At 44.1% G+C, this 16,443-nt stretch overlaps 2 protein-coding genes across 6 annotated transcripts in view; one reads left to right on the forward strand and one right to left on the reverse strand.

The window, feature by feature from the left end:
- Positions 1-16,443, reverse strand: part of eps8l2 (EPS8 like 2) — a 68,385-nt gene that overhangs the window by 18,100 nt on the left and 33,842 nt on the right. The window lies entirely within an intron of this gene.
- LOC116038811 (fatty acid desaturase 2-like) overlaps positions 908-16,443 on the forward strand; it is a 16,432-nt gene continuing 896 nt past the window's right edge. The window contains exons 1-12 of one of the 2 annotated variants that reach the window (XM_031283486.2): positions 908-1,099; positions 2,137-2,414; positions 3,305-3,415; positions 3,715-3,912; positions 3,989-4,090; positions 4,169-4,294; positions 4,389-4,449; positions 4,529-4,605; positions 10,819-10,916; positions 11,259-11,355; positions 11,442-11,521; positions 12,720-12,845. In XM_031283486.2, the coding sequence (XP_031139346.2) occupies positions 2,205-2,414; positions 3,305-3,415; positions 3,715-3,912; positions 3,989-4,090; positions 4,169-4,294; positions 4,389-4,449; positions 4,529-4,605; positions 10,819-10,916; positions 11,259-11,355; positions 11,442-11,521; positions 12,720-12,845 (1,286 nt within the window). In that variant the 5' untranslated portion in view covers positions 908-1,099; positions 2,137-2,204. The remainder of the gene's footprint in view (positions 1,100-2,136; positions 2,415-3,304; positions 3,416-3,714; positions 3,913-3,988; positions 4,091-4,168; positions 4,295-4,388; positions 4,450-4,528; positions 4,606-10,818; positions 10,917-11,258; positions 11,356-11,441; positions 11,522-12,719; positions 12,846-16,443) is intronic. The other variant, XM_031283487.2, reaches the window with a different exon arrangement.

The raw sequence follows: 16,443 nt of genomic DNA on the forward strand, positions 1-16,443 counted from the left end.
TTAAATTTTTTATTATTGTATATATTTGGCACATTTATGTATATAGTGTATATTTATTTTAAGTTCTGATAACCTATACTGTCATATTTTGTGCAGAATTGTGTTCATTGTGGAGATTGTTCACCTTAAAAAGTGTTTCCTGTTGTAATTGCAATAGTTAAATAACTGGATTCTCTTAAGTGTGTTTTTCAAATGCTCTAATGAAAGATTTGTGCAATTGAGAAATATAATTTTCTCTTTCACTTATCTTGTTGGGGGGGCGCTCAAAGGGGGTCTCGCCCTGGGTGTAATTCAATGTAGAACCGCCACTGGCTACGCCCGTGCTCATTGCCGATTTTAGACCCTTTATATGGGGCTCAAGCCCCCCCTAAATCTGAGGTGGTTGTGCCTTTGGCTGAGTCTCGCTCTAATCTGTCAGAGGGAGAGCAGGAGTGCGGTTGTGAAGTTTAGTCCCCAGAGAAGAAGTTGGTAATTTCACGGTGCAGATTAGAACCACAATTGAAACGTAAGCAACTAAAATTGCTGGATGTTAGGGGGGGGGTTAACACTTTTGCAAGGACTGTATCACATTCTCATTAGGGGCTGAGCCCCCCTAAAGGTCTGATCCTAGAATCGCCCCAGCCTGTGCTTACATCAAAGTAGAGAAAAGTAGTCACCTACTTTGCAACATTTGCAAAATAGATAGATAAAAGATTAAACTTCCACCATAGATAGATAGATGGATAGAATATTGTAACACACGGTGCATTATAATGTAAAAAGATATAACCTAATTGAGGATTCTGTAGAGGCGACTGTCTCCGTGTGAGCGCACGAGACTGTGTGATATTCAGACGAGCTGCTTGTTGAGCCTATTGCACATCAGCAAGATGTTGCAAGTCCAGGATATACTGTACACCGATTGGCCCAGAAACCCTCGAATGATCGGCTCGGAATTTGAGTGGATGAATGAGTCCGTGAACATTTTAAGGAAGACAATTGGATGATTTTTTGGGATGATTACTATATAACATGGGTCTGAAAGGAACGAGAGCAAATAAAGTGAGCCGGCGTGTTAATGTGACTGAAACCCGGGGAGAGTAGCTAAAATCTGGATACTGTAAGTGTGAACTATTTTTAATCTTCCTGCGGCCTATACTGCCTTCCGCCCGCTATCTGCGATTTTTGTCCAACTAATTAATATACAGACGATTAACGTTGATGTAGTATCTGATGGACTTATAGGTTTAATGTCTGTATAAAGCTCAAATGTGCTAAGTCATAATAAGAACGTTCATTATGGGTACTGTGGCAGTACAGGGAGTAATAATTAACCTCTTAGTGGCGTGATTTCGATGGGATGTTTAAGACAGGTCTGGGATTGGATGCTGAGGGGTTAACGAACTATAGGAAGCCCCTGAAGAGGACACTAACCTATGCTATGTCAACTTGAATGTTCCATATGTTATCTAACATTTTACCTAAGCTATCCCATATAAGCTGTGAAATGTAAAGCTAGAATTAGGATGCATATTGGCGGTGTATTCTCCAGGTTCTGCAGGACCTGTAAATGGATGCTGTAATCTTTGATGTAATAAACCTTTTTATAATCAAGAACAGTATCCAGCGAATCTCTCTTCCACACATCGGCAACACAGCACGGCAGCCAAGACACAACATTGATCGATAGACGGTCTGTGGTTTGATGTGTCTGTTTTATGTCCTATTTTACACAACCGCATGATCTGCGACGTAGCCTATTGCTTATGCGCTGCTGTAAAAAAAATAAAAAATATAGTTGCACAAAACAGACTTGCAGGCTAAATATAGATGCTTTCCAGTATTTTATAATATGAGGATGTGCACTCGGCGCCTATGGTGTAGGCCTATGTCGATACAGACAAATGATGCTCACATGTGGAAATCCACCCTGCTTCACCAACAGCCCCCAGCTTGTTGTCAGATTTCATCTTCAATTATTAGTGAAGGTGTTGCTCTGCTCTTTGTCTGACTTCACTTGTGTTAAAACAATCAGCTGGGTGGTTAAAGTAAAGAGAGCAACAGGTTAAAATATCTTCCTCTGAGTGCTGCTCCCTCTGCACAGTCTGTGACTGCACACTGTTAGAGAGGCAACTTCTTTTTCCCTTTTACATCCAGGTGTCAAAGTTTGTTGCTGACTGGCCCTTTAGTGTGCAGGTGGACCCAGGCCAGAGACCGCAGTGAGGATGGGAGGTGGAGGCCAGCTGACTGAGCCAGAAGAGCCGATCAGCGGGCGAGCTGCTGGTGTCTACACCTGGGAGGAGGTGCAGAGCCACTGCAACCGGAATGACCAGTGGCTGGTGATCAATCGAAAGGTTTACAACATCACACAGTGGGTCAAAAGACACCCAGGAGGGATTCGAGTCATCAGCCACTATGCTGGAGAGGATGCCACGGTATATTGTTTTAATTATTTTATTTATTATCTTGAATATAAATATAACTTTTGAGGTAGGCTTACTTTACTTGAGTATTTCCATTTAATGTATACTTGATACTTCTACTCCACCACATTTCCGAGGAACATGTTGTACTTTTACATTTATGTGACAGCTAGGGTTGATATTGATTAGATTCAGATTGTAGATAAGAAACTATGCTACACTTTAAAGTCCAGCACATTGTTAAATATTAAGCCAGTGGGTTCCAGCCCCTAAGGCCTGTGACTCAATAAAAAAAAAAAAAAAAAAAAAAAAAGAAAGCAGTGTTTAGCTAGTCCTACTTGTCACATTTCAGATGTCTCTGAGTTGTTGTTTCATTTTCCATTTATACTTCAAATGGTTTTATTTAAATAACTGTTTGAGCCCCAAAGAGGTCAAAATATCCAATATTTTACAAAAGAAAGTAAAATATTAGAGAAAAGTCTGCAATCGAATACAAATCTGTGTAGCAGAACTTTATTTTTTTTCTTCTTCTGTCCCAGCAATCATCTCACGACCCCTCAGATTGATCTTGTGACCCTTTGAAGGGGCCTGGCCCCTAGGTTGGGAACCACTGAACTAAACTACAAATATTATATGAAGTAGTAAAGACAGCTTTGCCTCAACCAGCATTAAAATGCTGCATACACACTGATGCATCAGTATCAAAAACCTGATAATATATCATTCAAAGGAGCCATATTTCTGCAGAAACAGTACTTTTACTTATTACACTTGGGTATTTTCTGTACTTCTAAACACAGAAGAAAGTAAATTGGTTGAGTGCTCCTTCCACATCTGATCAAATGTTTATTATTTTTTTGTTTACTGCGTCACTGACAGGATCCTTCATTTCTGTTTTACAGGAGGCATTCACTGCTTTTCATCCAGATTTAAAGTTTGTGCAAAAGTTTCTGAAGCCGCTGCAGATTGGAGAGCTGGCAGCGACAGAGCCCAGCCACGACCGAAACAAAAATGTGAGCTCCGTCTCAGACTCCTCAAATAAAAAATATCTTGTGTAGCAGCTTTAATGTCAGTGGGACAACATGGCAGGATGGATCCCATGTTTAGAAACACCTGAGGAAAAGGAGTAGGTCAGACCATTTACAGTTCTGTTATTCATGAGTCTTACAGTGTTCAGGCACATCTGATAATCTGGACACTCATGTTTCTTTAGCTGTTAAATGCTGTTAAATAACTCAAACTGCCTGAATGCCTTATTTTTGATTCTTTTGAGCTTTACAGGACGTGTCTATTTCTTCTTCTCTGCTCTCAGGCAACCATCATACAGGATTTCCATACTTTACGTGCGCAGGTGGAGAGCGAGGGTCTGTTTCAAGCTCGGCCTTTGTTCTTCTGCCTCCATCTGGGTCACATCCTTCTGCTGGAGGCCCTCGCCTGGCTGATCATCTGGGTCTGGGGAACTAGCTGGACTCTGACCTTTCTGAGCGCCGTCATGTTAGCAACCACTCAGGTGATTCAAACATCATTATCTCATATTGTTGTTGACGAACTGTAAGTCAATGCCGGTTTCTCTTCATCTTCTGTAGTTGCAGGCTGGATGGCTGCAGCATGACTTTGGCCACCTGTCTGTCTTCAAGAAGTCCAGCTGGAATCACTTGTTGCACAAGTTTGTCATTGGTCATTTGAAGGTAATTGGTATTCTCAATCGTATCATAATCATATTTATTTCTGAAATTTTGCACAGACATTAAAGGTTTTTTTTTCAGGGAGCGTCTGCCAACTGGTGGAATCACCGGCATTTCCAGCATCACGCTAAACCCAACATAATCAGTAAGGACCCTGATGTCAACATGTTGCACGTCTTCGTAGTTGGAGCAACTCAACCAGTGGAGGCAAGTAACTGATTTCCTAAAACAGCTCTTAAACATATAGTATTAAATCTTTCACCAACTGCTAATTCTAACTCTTTATTTCTCTCTGTTGCAGTATGGCATAAAAAAGATCAAATATATGCCCTATCACCACCAACACAAGTACTTCTTTCTCGGTATGTTTCTTGGAGTCATTTAAAAGAGTGAAACTATGAAAACTTTACAGGAATAATGGTTTTCTTTTCCCTCTTTTAGTTGGACCACCGCTTCTCATTCCAGTTTACTTCAACATTCAAATAATACACACCATGATTTCCCGCCGCAAGTGGGTGGTAAGATGCCATCTTCTGAGTGTTACAGTGCAGATTATATTAAAGGGGTGATAGAATGTAAAACCGAGTTTACCTTGTCATAGTTGAATTACGACGTAAAATAGGCATACATAGAACCTCAAAGTCCCATTGACACCTCTTTCCTATGCAAATCTCACAATTTGCAACTGCCACTGAAAATGGGCGAATCTCAACAAAGCCAGTAGTTGACATAAACTCAGCTGGCTGTACCTTATTTGGCTCTAGTCTGTACCTTTGTCACACCCCAAAATTTACATACAAACCACTGGTCTGAGACCAGCTGGTGTTCTGAAGGTTGGTTGCGCAGGTCTTAGACACTTTATACATTGTTCGTCTGCTATTTCATTACTAAATTCATTTCTGAGACTTTTTTATGCGAGAAATCAACTATGTAGAGCCCAAATATGGGCTGTTTTACAAAAATTGATGGCTAATTGCAAATTTGGTTCGACTGTGTCAGAGTTCAGATGCTCCACAGTCTGACGTGACAGCCGGTGGGTGCCTGCTGGGTAGGGTTGGGCATTGTTTGGATTTTAACAATTCTGATTCCAATTCCGATTCTTCCTTTTGATTCCGGTTGTTATCGATTCTCGATTCCGATTCTTTGAGGGGTGCAGTTGAAACAGGTCACATGCCTATTTTCACAAATAAGAGGAAAGTTTAATTTTGATTCAGTGGTGGTTTGCAGTTTTACAGCTTTTTCAATGTAAAATAAAGCCACACTAGAGCGCTGCTTACTGTGCTCCAAGGCTGCAACACAACAAGCGCCTGGCCACTACGGAAACCAAAACTTGCGCATATTAAATTGGGAAGCAATGATCAAATTTGAAACCAAATCCTCTAAACAATTCCAAGCGATTCCAATAAAGAAACGATTCTACTGGATTCGTAATTTTTGAAATGATTCCAAGTAGGAATCGGTTCTCGATGCCCAATCCTATTGCCGGGGTCGATGGCTTGCCGCCTGGCCCATCCACCTTCACAGACCCCGCTGTGAGCTGGCTGGAGCTCTATCAGGAGACTCGCAGACAAGAGCCCTTTATTTCCCAGATCGTTTGTTTAAATAACTCAACACACATATCCATTATAAGATTAACTGGAACCTGTGGTTTTTCGAAGTTATAATACTCCACAAGAGATTGCGGGTGTAACAAGCTCGCTGACTCGCTGTCTCCCCTTCTGATCAGTGCTGCTGTATATAGGAGAAAGCAGAGAGGGGAGGGGCTGCTCCTCAGTAACAGAACAGAGGAAAGAAGTGACTGTTTTGGCGGACACAAGAGAGAAATACCTTTTGCGTGCTCGCCGGACAATACTGGCGTCTTTTCTACAGAAAGTCACCAGATTTGTCTTACCCCCAATTTCCACCGGATGCGTAACGGCTGCGGATCTGCTCCGGAACGGCGGCGGAGTCATTAGGTTTCCATTAAAGTCAATGTGTGTATTTCCACTGACTGCAGAACGGCTGCGTTCCGACTCCAGCACAGCTCCGGCGGTCCGCAGCCCTCCGGAGCAGATACGCAGAGCTTCTATTTTTGCCGGACGCTGGAGAGCTCCACAGCAATTCAGCATACGGCAGATAGTGCGGGACAGGAAGTCGAGCACAGAAAAAAAATAAACATCCGGTTCATTTTCAAAATAAAATACACCGTGCTCATGGCGGATCATATTTCTCTGCACTACACCTTAAAAACACAGCACAGAGTTGTTTCCCCTCTACTCCTCTGGATGGAAATAAACTGTTGTTGGCTTTGTGGTTCTATTCTACGTGAATTCGCGAGATCTTGTGGGTCCTAGTGACTACATGGCCGCAGCCGTGCCACAACAAATCCGGACCTAGTGGGTATTGACGTACGGTGGAGCATGGAGCCGCTCTGCAGACGTTCTGCATTCAGTGGAAATCCGGAGTTAGTCGCTTTAAAAAAAAAAAAGTCGCTAAGGGGGTCTGAAAAGTCGCTAAATCTAAGTCGCTAAGTTGGCAACACTGGAGCCTCTGCAGCTTCGCTCAGCTCGTTGTAAAGAGGGGTGGGGCTGTGTGTGTGTGTGTGTGTATGTCGCTCGTTGTAAACCAACCAATCAGCGCGCAGCTCATCTAAATATTCATGAGTATACCATTTAAGAGAGAAAACCTCTCGTTTCAATCCAGGGCTATTTCACAGGGTTGCATTAGGGTGCATAGAACAGCACCCGGGCCATTTTCAGCACAACCAATGTTACATACCCTATTTGGAGACTTTAATCCATCCATCCATCTTCATCTGCTTATCCGGTATCGGGTCGCGGGGGGAGCAGCTCCAGCAGGGGACCCCAAACTTCCCTTTCCCGAGCTACATTAAAGGAGAACTCCGGGCCATTTTTACGTTAATCTTGATCGCTATAAGTATGTGAGTACTGTCGATAGCAAAAAAACGAGCCGAATCGGTGCTAGCTAACTGGAGCTGCTGCAGCTAATGCCGAGAGCTCCCACTTAGCTAAAACAGCAGTTTTGGGGGTATATCATAAAGAGTGCCTTTGTGCCTCTTTAACAGACACAAAATGCAATTAAAATGTCTGTGCAACATGAACAGGGCCCTTACATGACAACAAGATGCGTTTTCAACTCAGTGTTTAAATTCACTTACCCTGTTAGCTGCTAGCTGCCGTCTGGGATGAGTGAGTGTGTTCAGCCAGGCTTCAGTAATAATCATCAAGCAGCACTTCCCTGTGTATTTGTAGCATATATATCCATTTTGTGTGCGATACATCTGCCGTTGGTGAATAGTAGTCTCTGCAGTGGCGAACTGTGTGTTAGTTGCCTTAGCCAGGCTAGCAGGCCAGACCGGCATCCTTCTACTCCCTCCCAGCCTTCCCCGCCTGCCGCGGCCGACAACAATCCACGGGCGCCCGCTGGTCTGGTGGATGTCCTCCAGAGGACAGTTCAAACATTTCGCGGCGAAATGTTTGCGGTGAAAAAAGTTTAATTCTCCCTCAAAAATAGGTAATTGAGCACTGTAGTGGTTATGATCATATCAGTGACTATGTAACTACATGGAAACGGGCCAAATGATGCCTGTGTCTTGTAAAGTAACAGTGTTACAGGAGGCTGGCTGTAGTCTTGCGCTGAAGTCCCGCGGGAATTCAGTTGTAGCAGGAATAGGTAAACGGATCGGAGCGTAGTGTGTGAAGAGCGGAGGTGTTCACAAGGGAAGAAGCTTGGAGTAACGTAACTATGGCGCTAGAGCTAGCCTTCAGTAACGCTATTACTGTACAAGAAACAGGCATCATTTGGAAAAAAAAAAAAGCAGCGATGAGATCCCCAGCCCACCGAACTGCAACCCCTCCCCACCCCGACTACGCCTCGATATCCTGTCCATAAATACTACAAACAGGATTGGTGACAAAGCGCAGCCCTGGCGGAGGCCAACCCTCATCTGAAACGAGTCCGACTTACTGCCGAGAACCCGGACACAGCTCTCGCTTTGGGCGTACAGAGATTGGATGGCCTTGAGAAGGGACCCCCTCACCCCATACTCCCGCAGCACCTCCCACAGTATCTCCCGGGGGATCCGGTCATACACCTTCTCCAGATCCACAAAACACATGTAGGCTGGGCATACTCCCAGGCTCCCTCCAGGATCCTTGCGAGAGTAAAGATCTGGTCCGTTGTTCCACGACCAGGACGGAATCCGCATTGTTCCTCTTCAACCCGAGGTTCGACTATTGGCCGAACCCTCCTTTCCAGCACCTTGGAGTAGACTTTACCAGGGAGGCTGAGAAGTGTGATACCCCTGTAATGCATGGCACACACCCTCTGATCCCCCGTTTTAAACAGGGGAACCACCACCCCGGTCTGCCACTCCTTAGGCACCATCCCAGACTTCCACGCAATGTTGAAGAGGCGTGTCAACCAAGACAACCCCTCCACACCCAGAGCTTTAAGCAATTCTTGACGGATTTCATCAATCCCTGGGGCTTTGCCACTGTGGAGTTGTTTAACTTCCTCCAGCTCTGTCTCTACCATAGAGAGCGTATTTGCTGGATTTAGGAGTAAGTGCTCCTTCCACCGCCCTATTACCTCCTCAGTTGAGGTCAACAGCGTCCCATCCTTACTGTACACAGCTTGGATGGTTCCCCGCTTCCCCCTCCTGAGGTGGCGAACGGTTTTCCAGAAGCACCTTGGTGCCGACCGAAAGTCCTTCTCCATGTCTTCTCTTAACCTATCCCACACCCGCTGCTTTGCCTCTTTCACGACAGAGGCTGCAGCCCTTCGGGCCCTTCGGTACCTTGCAACTGCCTCCGGAGTCCTCTGGGATAACATATCCCGGAAAGACTCCTTCTTCAGTCGGACGGCTTCCCTGACCACCGGTGTCCACCACGGTGTTCGTGGGTTACCGCCCCTTGAGGTACCTAAGACCCTAAAGCCTGGTTCACACGGCAGGATAATTAGTCCGATTTTAGCCCCGATTCACCCCTTCCGACAATCTTAAGGATGCTCCGATTATCGTAAAATAATCTGATCAGATATTCCTTCCGTGTGTGGTGTGTTAAGACTGCTCTCGTCTGCTCGGAAGGACGTCGGGACCGCTCCGATCTCAAATCGGGGATATCCAACATGTTGGATTTATTTGGCCCGATTTCTCCTCGTGTGTGGTGTCCCCCGGGGACAAACGAGCACGCAGCCTGTGGACTGTGGCGTGTAGCCAATCAGAAAGCGAGGTGACGAGGTGGTGAGGAAAGCACCGGGAAACAAAATCAAAACAGCCGGCGGCATGGCGCACCAGAAAGTCCGGTGGACGTCGGAGATAAGTATAGCAAGTAATATTTCTTTTGATAACATTTTTTTTCGGTTAAAAACAAACTACAAACTATCGCCACTGCATCCTCTTCGTCCGCCATGATTGTTTACTCTGAAGTCACGTTTGATCTCGAGGGATTTTGCGAGATTTCCCGTCTGACCTGGGAATGCTCGGGAGTCAAATCGGTTCGTGTGTGATGTGTTGATTTTGCCGTGTGCTGCGCACCACACACTGTACGACCAAAACTGTTAGACCCGTGATTTTTTATCGCCGTGTGTGGGGTCTCTCAGGATTGGAAAATCGGCCGACAATTTTAAAATCGTCCCGTGTGAACCAGGCTTAAGACCACAGCTCCCCGCCGCAGCAGACACTGACTAGCACAGAAGTCCAACAACAGACAACCACTCTGGTTTAGATCAGGGAGGTCGTTCCTCCCAATCACGCCTCTCCATGTATCTCCATCATTGCCCACGTGCGCGTTGAAGTCCCCCAGCAGAACTATAGAGTCCCCCACTAGAGCCCCATACAGGACTCCATTCAAGGTCTCCAAGAAGGCCAAATACTCCGAACTCTTGTTTGGTGCATATGTACAAACAACAGTCAGAGTCCCGTCCCCCCCACAACCCGCAGGCGTAGGGAGACAACCCTCTCGTCCACCGGGGTAAACTCCAACGTAGCGGCACTCAGCCGGGGGCTCGTGAGTATCCCCACACCCGCCCGGCACCTCACACCCTGGGAAACTCTGGAGAAGAAGAGTCCAACCCCTATCCTGGAGTATGGTTCCAGAACCGAGACTGTGCGTAGAGGTAAGCCCCACCAGATCCAACTGGTAGTGCTCCACCTCCTGCACAAGTTCCGGCACCTTCCCCCACAGAGAGGTGACATTGCACGTCCCCAGAGCCAGCCTCTGCCACCCGGGTCTGGTCCGTCGAGGCCCCTGACCTTCACCGCCACCCATGTGGCAGCGCACCCGACCCCAGCGGTTCCTCCCACAGGTGGTGGGCCCATGGGATGGAGAGAGAGGTGCCACATAGCTTTTTCGGGCTGTGCCCGGCCGGGCCACCAGGCGCTCGCTGACAGGCCCTCCATCTGCCTCCGGGCAGGGTCACTCTATCTCTTCCTTGTTCACTCAGGGTTTTTCAACCATTCTTTGTCTGGCCCCTCACCTGAGACCACTTTGCCACGGGAGACCCTACCAGGAGCACAAAGCTCCAGACAACACAGCCCTCAGATTCATAGGGACACACAAACTTCTCCACCACGATAAGGTGATGGTTCCCGGAGAAGCCTTAAGGAACAGTGTGAAATACCCTATATAATCATTCTATCACCCCTTTAAGATTTGTCAGGTCACATGTAGGCTAAATGAAAATAAGAGATGAGTTTCAGGGAGTCATATTAACCTTCCTTTCATGTGAAGGATCTGGCTTGGTCCTTGTCTTACTACCTGCGCTACCTGTGCTGTTCTATACCCATGTTTGGCCTGTTTGGCTCAGTGGTGTTCATCAGCTTCATCAGGTAACAATCCTGACACACACTTACAGTACCATAATGGTATACTGCCATCAAACCACACACACACACACACACACACACACACACACACACACACACACACACACACACACTTTCACATATCGCTCTCTCACACAAGGATACGCAGTCATTATCACTACAACTTACAGTAAAGTGCTGAATAAAAAAAAGTTATGATGGAGAGGGATTAACATCAGTGAATCTGGCAATCTAAAAGTTCAATCATAAATTACTTACATACTAACTTAAATAGCCCCATTTGTTTCAATGTACAAACCCTTTATAAAGATCAAGATCAAGGTGTTGTGTTGTTATGAATGACAGGATTTTGGAGAGTCACGGGTTTGTGTGGGTGACTCAGATGAATCATCTGCCCATGGACATCGACCACGAGAAGAACCAGGACTGGCTGTCCATGCAGGTACCTGGTTTATTATGAAACAGTCCACAGTCAGCCACTGTGCTGCTCATGTGTAACCTCATCTTTTGTCTTGTCCTCTACTTTAGTTACAAGCCACCTGTAATATAAAGCAGTCCCTCTTCAACGACTGGTTCAGCGGACACCTCAACTTTCAAATCGAACACCAGTGAGTGAATGGTTGAGTCTAAGGAGAACATGTTTACCAGTTCAAATGTTTGTAGGAAAAAACAGACACAAAGCTCCGCAAATTGATGTGAGAAATAATAATTATGTAGATACAAAAGGCAGTTAAAGTCCATCAAACGTCTCTGAAATTTTTAAGATTATTTTTTGGGGCTTTTCCCTTTATTTTTGAAAGTGGATAGACATGAAAGGGGGAGAGAGATGGGGGATGACACGCAGCAAAGGGCAGCTGGTCGGATTCGAACCCTGCGCCGCTGCAGGACTCAGCCAACATGGGGCGAACGCTCTTACTGGGTGAGCTAGAGGCCGCCCCATCTCTGAAATTTTTAATTCCAGGGAGATCCAATCCAAACATTTTCAATGAAAAAATCAAGGATCCAGCTTGTACTCCATCACTGCCTATAGACACATAAAAGTAGTCAGAAACTTCATCAAACTTCCGAGTCCTATTTCTTTAATGCTCAAGTTCGATTTCATAAATCCTTGAGTCAGAGTCTAAGTCCAAGTCATTAGCACATGAGTCCAAGTCGAGTCACAAGTCCAGAGAATAGCGACTCGAGACGGGCTCAGCATGAACATTATACAGTATAGCAGATGATTTTAATAACCTTGATTTCAAATTTCCCATTACATTAGAAATGTATGCAGAACAGTGTGGATCAATCCAATTTTTTGGGAAAAAAAACATTGTTAGTTATAATTTATTAAGAGTCTAACACTCAAAAACACATCAGTCAAATCTGCTTCATCTGGACAAATACAGAAAATCGCTCATGTGAAAATCAAAATAAAATAGTTCTCACTTTTGCCAGAAAATAGTGTGTTCATGTCAGACACCTTCACTCGTAGTAAGATGATTGAGAAAATTAGTTCTCAGAGCCTTCAATAAATAACATTTATTTATATTTACAGGGCCAGATTTTTTATGTTTTAAACTGATGCTTTACTCTGCTTTTCATTCAGTTATTAACTGTGAGCATGAATTCAGTAAACTCAAACTTTAAAGGGAAGACAGGAAGAAGATACAACTGTTCGGTAGTTTGTGAAACATGCTTCACTGTACTGAACAGTATTTTCTTTGTTGTTGTTATTGTTATTATTTATTTAAATTTAAAACACAATTGTTGAGACATGTTTTATGCTATGCTGATGGATGCCTTCTGTTCCTTTTGTCTCTGGAGTTTGTTTCCAACAATGCCGCGCCACAACTACCACCTGGTGGCCCCGCTGGTCCGTGCACTGTGTGAGAAACATGGGATTCCTTACCAGGTGAAAACATTGCAGCAGGGCTTCGCTGATGTTTTCAGGTAAGTCCAAAAATAATAGTAGTATTATTATAGTATTATTTACTGCCAGGATTAGACAAGGTGAGGTTGTCGAAAAAAATAAGACATTATAAGGCAGCTTTTTTTTGACCGAACGCCAGGGAGGATGGCAGCTGCTGGCAAGTTTGGAGTGCTTGTGATGTTGTTAGTTTACACAATTATAAGAGATAGCTTTGACAGTGGCCTGAGAAATGGCACGGATGAGACCTTACAAAGCAACTGTGTCCACCCAAACAAACATTTAGTTACTAAACAGTGGGATTATGGAAAGAAAACTTTGTTGGACATGTTCCTGTACCCCTGCTGGTACCCAGCCAGGCGTAAATTAAAGGCTGGAGTGACTCGGCAAATTAACGGAGGCGATTTGATCATCTGTATGTGCCTGCTATTGTCTGGGGATATACACCAATGTCCCGGTCCGATGCCCGACTTTGGACCTAGGAATGCGATGGAAAGTGCGACAGATGCCATGGTATGTAGGCCTTCCAGTCGACGCAGCGATGGGTGCAAACATTTGTCCATGAGTGTTGCTGACCTAGGTGGAGGGGGGCGTGGAGTCGTGGAGGGAGCGGAGCTGGGCCTGGGAGACGCGGCGGTGTCCCTTGCTGGGTGCGCGCGGCCCGGGGGATTGGACTCGCGGCTCCGTTTGGTTCGGTTGCCCTGTGCGGATCTGGAGGATGCCGGCATGGTTGAGCCAAATTTGGACTCATTCCTCTCTACGAGGGGACTTCACCTGCTTCATCTTAACATCAGAAGCCTTCTCCCAAAAATAACTGAGATACGTCTCCTCAGTAACAGCAATAAGGTGGGACTTTTTTGTTTTACTGAGGCTGGATGACTCCATTAAGGATGCCGAAATTGAAATAGAGAACTATTTTTTAATCAGGAGAGACCGAAACCGTAAAGGTGGAGGTGTGTGTGTTTATGTGAGAGTGGACATTGGTTTTAATCAGAGAATGGACTTGAATAATGACCAAATAGAAGCGGTCTGGTTAAACATTCTGTTGCCGAAGAGCAAGCCTATCTTAGTTGGAGCATGCTACAGGCCACCTGACCAGACTATGTTTTATGAACTTCTGGAAGAAGTCTGTTCAAAGTGTATGGACTTTGTTAAATCGGAAGTTATTATGATAGGAGATTTTAATACTGACACTCGAAAGACGGATCTTTCCAGCTATAAGGCATTAATGAATTTTTGTCGCTCATTTAGTTTACATCAGCTGATTAAAGAACCAACACGTGTCTGTTCTTCTACTCAAACTATTATTGAACTTGTTCTGGTGTCAGAAAAGACTAGAATAGCAGAAAGTGGGGTAATTAATTATGGATTGAGTGATCATTCTATTGTTTTCTGTACTCGAAAGATAAAGAAAGCAGTGCTCAATTGCCATAGCTCTATAAGAATCAGGTCGCTGAAAAGGTATAGCAAAGAAGCACTTGATAATTGCTTGAATCTAATAAACTGGTCTGTTGTGTTGCAATGTATGGATGTTGATAAAGCATGGTGCTCTTTTAAATGTATGTTTTTAGAAGTTGTAGACAAACTAGCTCCATTTAAAGTAGTAAGAATTAAACAGAGGACAGAACCCTGGATAAATGATGATATTCTTGAGGCAATTAGGATGAGAAACAAGAAGTATGACACATTCAGGAGAAATAAGGATGATCAGAATTGGGCAGAGTACAAAAAGGTGAGAAATGAAGTTAATAGATTAGTGGCGTATGCTAAAAAGGCCTATTTCAATGAGAAAATTGTGGAATATAGAAATGATTCACGTAAATTATGGAAGTCCCTCAAGCAGCTTGGCTACAGCAACAGGTTGAAAACAAAAACCAGTAGCATAACTCTTGATCTGGGGAATAAAGTTACAGCAGAAAAGGTGACAGTGGCAGATAGTTTTAACAACTACTTCTCATCAGTTGCTAGTAAACTGGTGGAAAAGCTACCTGAGCAGTCAGGGCAGTATGGTGAAAGTCACATCCTTGACTTTTATTCTCAGCAAGCGGTTAAAGCAGATGGCTTTTCTTTTGAAAAGGTGTCAGAGGCAGTTGTACTTGAGAAACTTAAAAATTTAAATAGCTCGAAAGCCACTGGCTTTGACAATATTCCTTCTAGATTTTTAAGAGATGCTGCTGAGGTTATCACCCCATGTATCACTCATATCATTAACATGTCTATAGAGCAAGGACATTTCCCCAATGATTTTAAGCTTGCCAGAGTGATTCCACTTTATAAGAAAGGGAGTAAATTAGACCATGGAAACTATAGACCTGTTTCTATACTGTGTAGTCTGTCAAAGATAATGGAAAAGATTATTTTTGAACAGATTGACAAGTATCTAGTATCACACAATCTACTCTGAGTTTTAGTCTGGCTTTCGTAAGTCACACTCCACTGACACTTGTTTACTGTATCTAACTGACTACATTAGGAGGGAGGTAGATAAATGGCATTTTTGTGGTATGGTCATGTTAGACCTACAGAAGGCCTTTGATACCGTTGACCATGGCATTTTGGTACGCAAATTAAAAGCCATTGGTTTTAATGACTTAGCAGTCAGATGGGTGAGGTCTTATTTGAAGGATAGGAAGCAGGTGGTGGATATTGGGGGAACAATGTCTCAACCACTATGCATAGACTGTGGGGTCCCACAAGGGAGTGTCTTGGGTCCACTTTTTTTCCTTCTATATATTAATGACCTTAAGTCTGTATGTTCATGTGAACTTTTTTTATATGCAGATGATTCTACATTATTGGTTTCTCATAAAGATAAGAACATAGTCGAAAGAACTCTTAGTGTAGAATTATTGAATTTCAGCAGGTGGATGTCTGACAATAGGCTATCGCTTCACCTAGGGAAAACGGAAGCCATACTGTTTGGGTCAAAGATAAAACTGAAAAGATCCCCGGGTTTTAAGGTTTTAGTTGGAGATAATGTGATTAATGTAAAGGACTCGGTTACTTACCTAGGTTGTGTGCTGGACTGCCACTTGACTGGAGTGGGTCAAGCGCAAAAGGTACTTGCCAAAGTGAATCAAAGAGTACGTTTCTTGGCAAGAATCTCAAGATTTTTGGACAAGAACGCAATGTTAACTCTGGCAAGTGCTCTAATTCAGCCTTATTTTGACTATGCATGCTGCTCATGGTATAAAGGTGTCTTACAGCATCTGAAACATAGGCTTCAGACTGCTCAAAATAAGATTGTGAGGCTTATTCTGAACCTCCCCATGCAATCTCATCTTGATACTTCTCATTTTGAGACTATTGGGTGGTTAAAAGTTGAAGATCGAGTCTCTCAGATTCACCTGTGCATGGTTCATAGGACTGTGTATGGGGTTGTCCCCAAATATTTAATCAATTATTTTAACAGAGTAGGAGATGTCCACAGCCACTCCACCAGGGGAAGTTCTACTGATTTTGTTCCTCCTAGATTTAAGAGTAATTTAGGTAAGGAGTCCTTTTTGTATGTAGCAACAAGCCTGTGGAACAGGTTGCCAGGAAATCTAAAGATGATCAGAAGTTTAGGAGGTTTTAAGCAGGCACTGAAAAAATGGCTTAGATGCCAATCGTAGTATGAGG

This window comes from Sander lucioperca, chromosome 7 (genome assembly GCF_008315115.2).
Source record: "Sander lucioperca isolate FBNREF2018 chromosome 7, SLUC_FBN_1.2, whole genome shotgun sequence".
NCBI lineage: Eukaryota > Metazoa > Chordata > Actinopteri > Perciformes > Percidae > Sander > Sander lucioperca.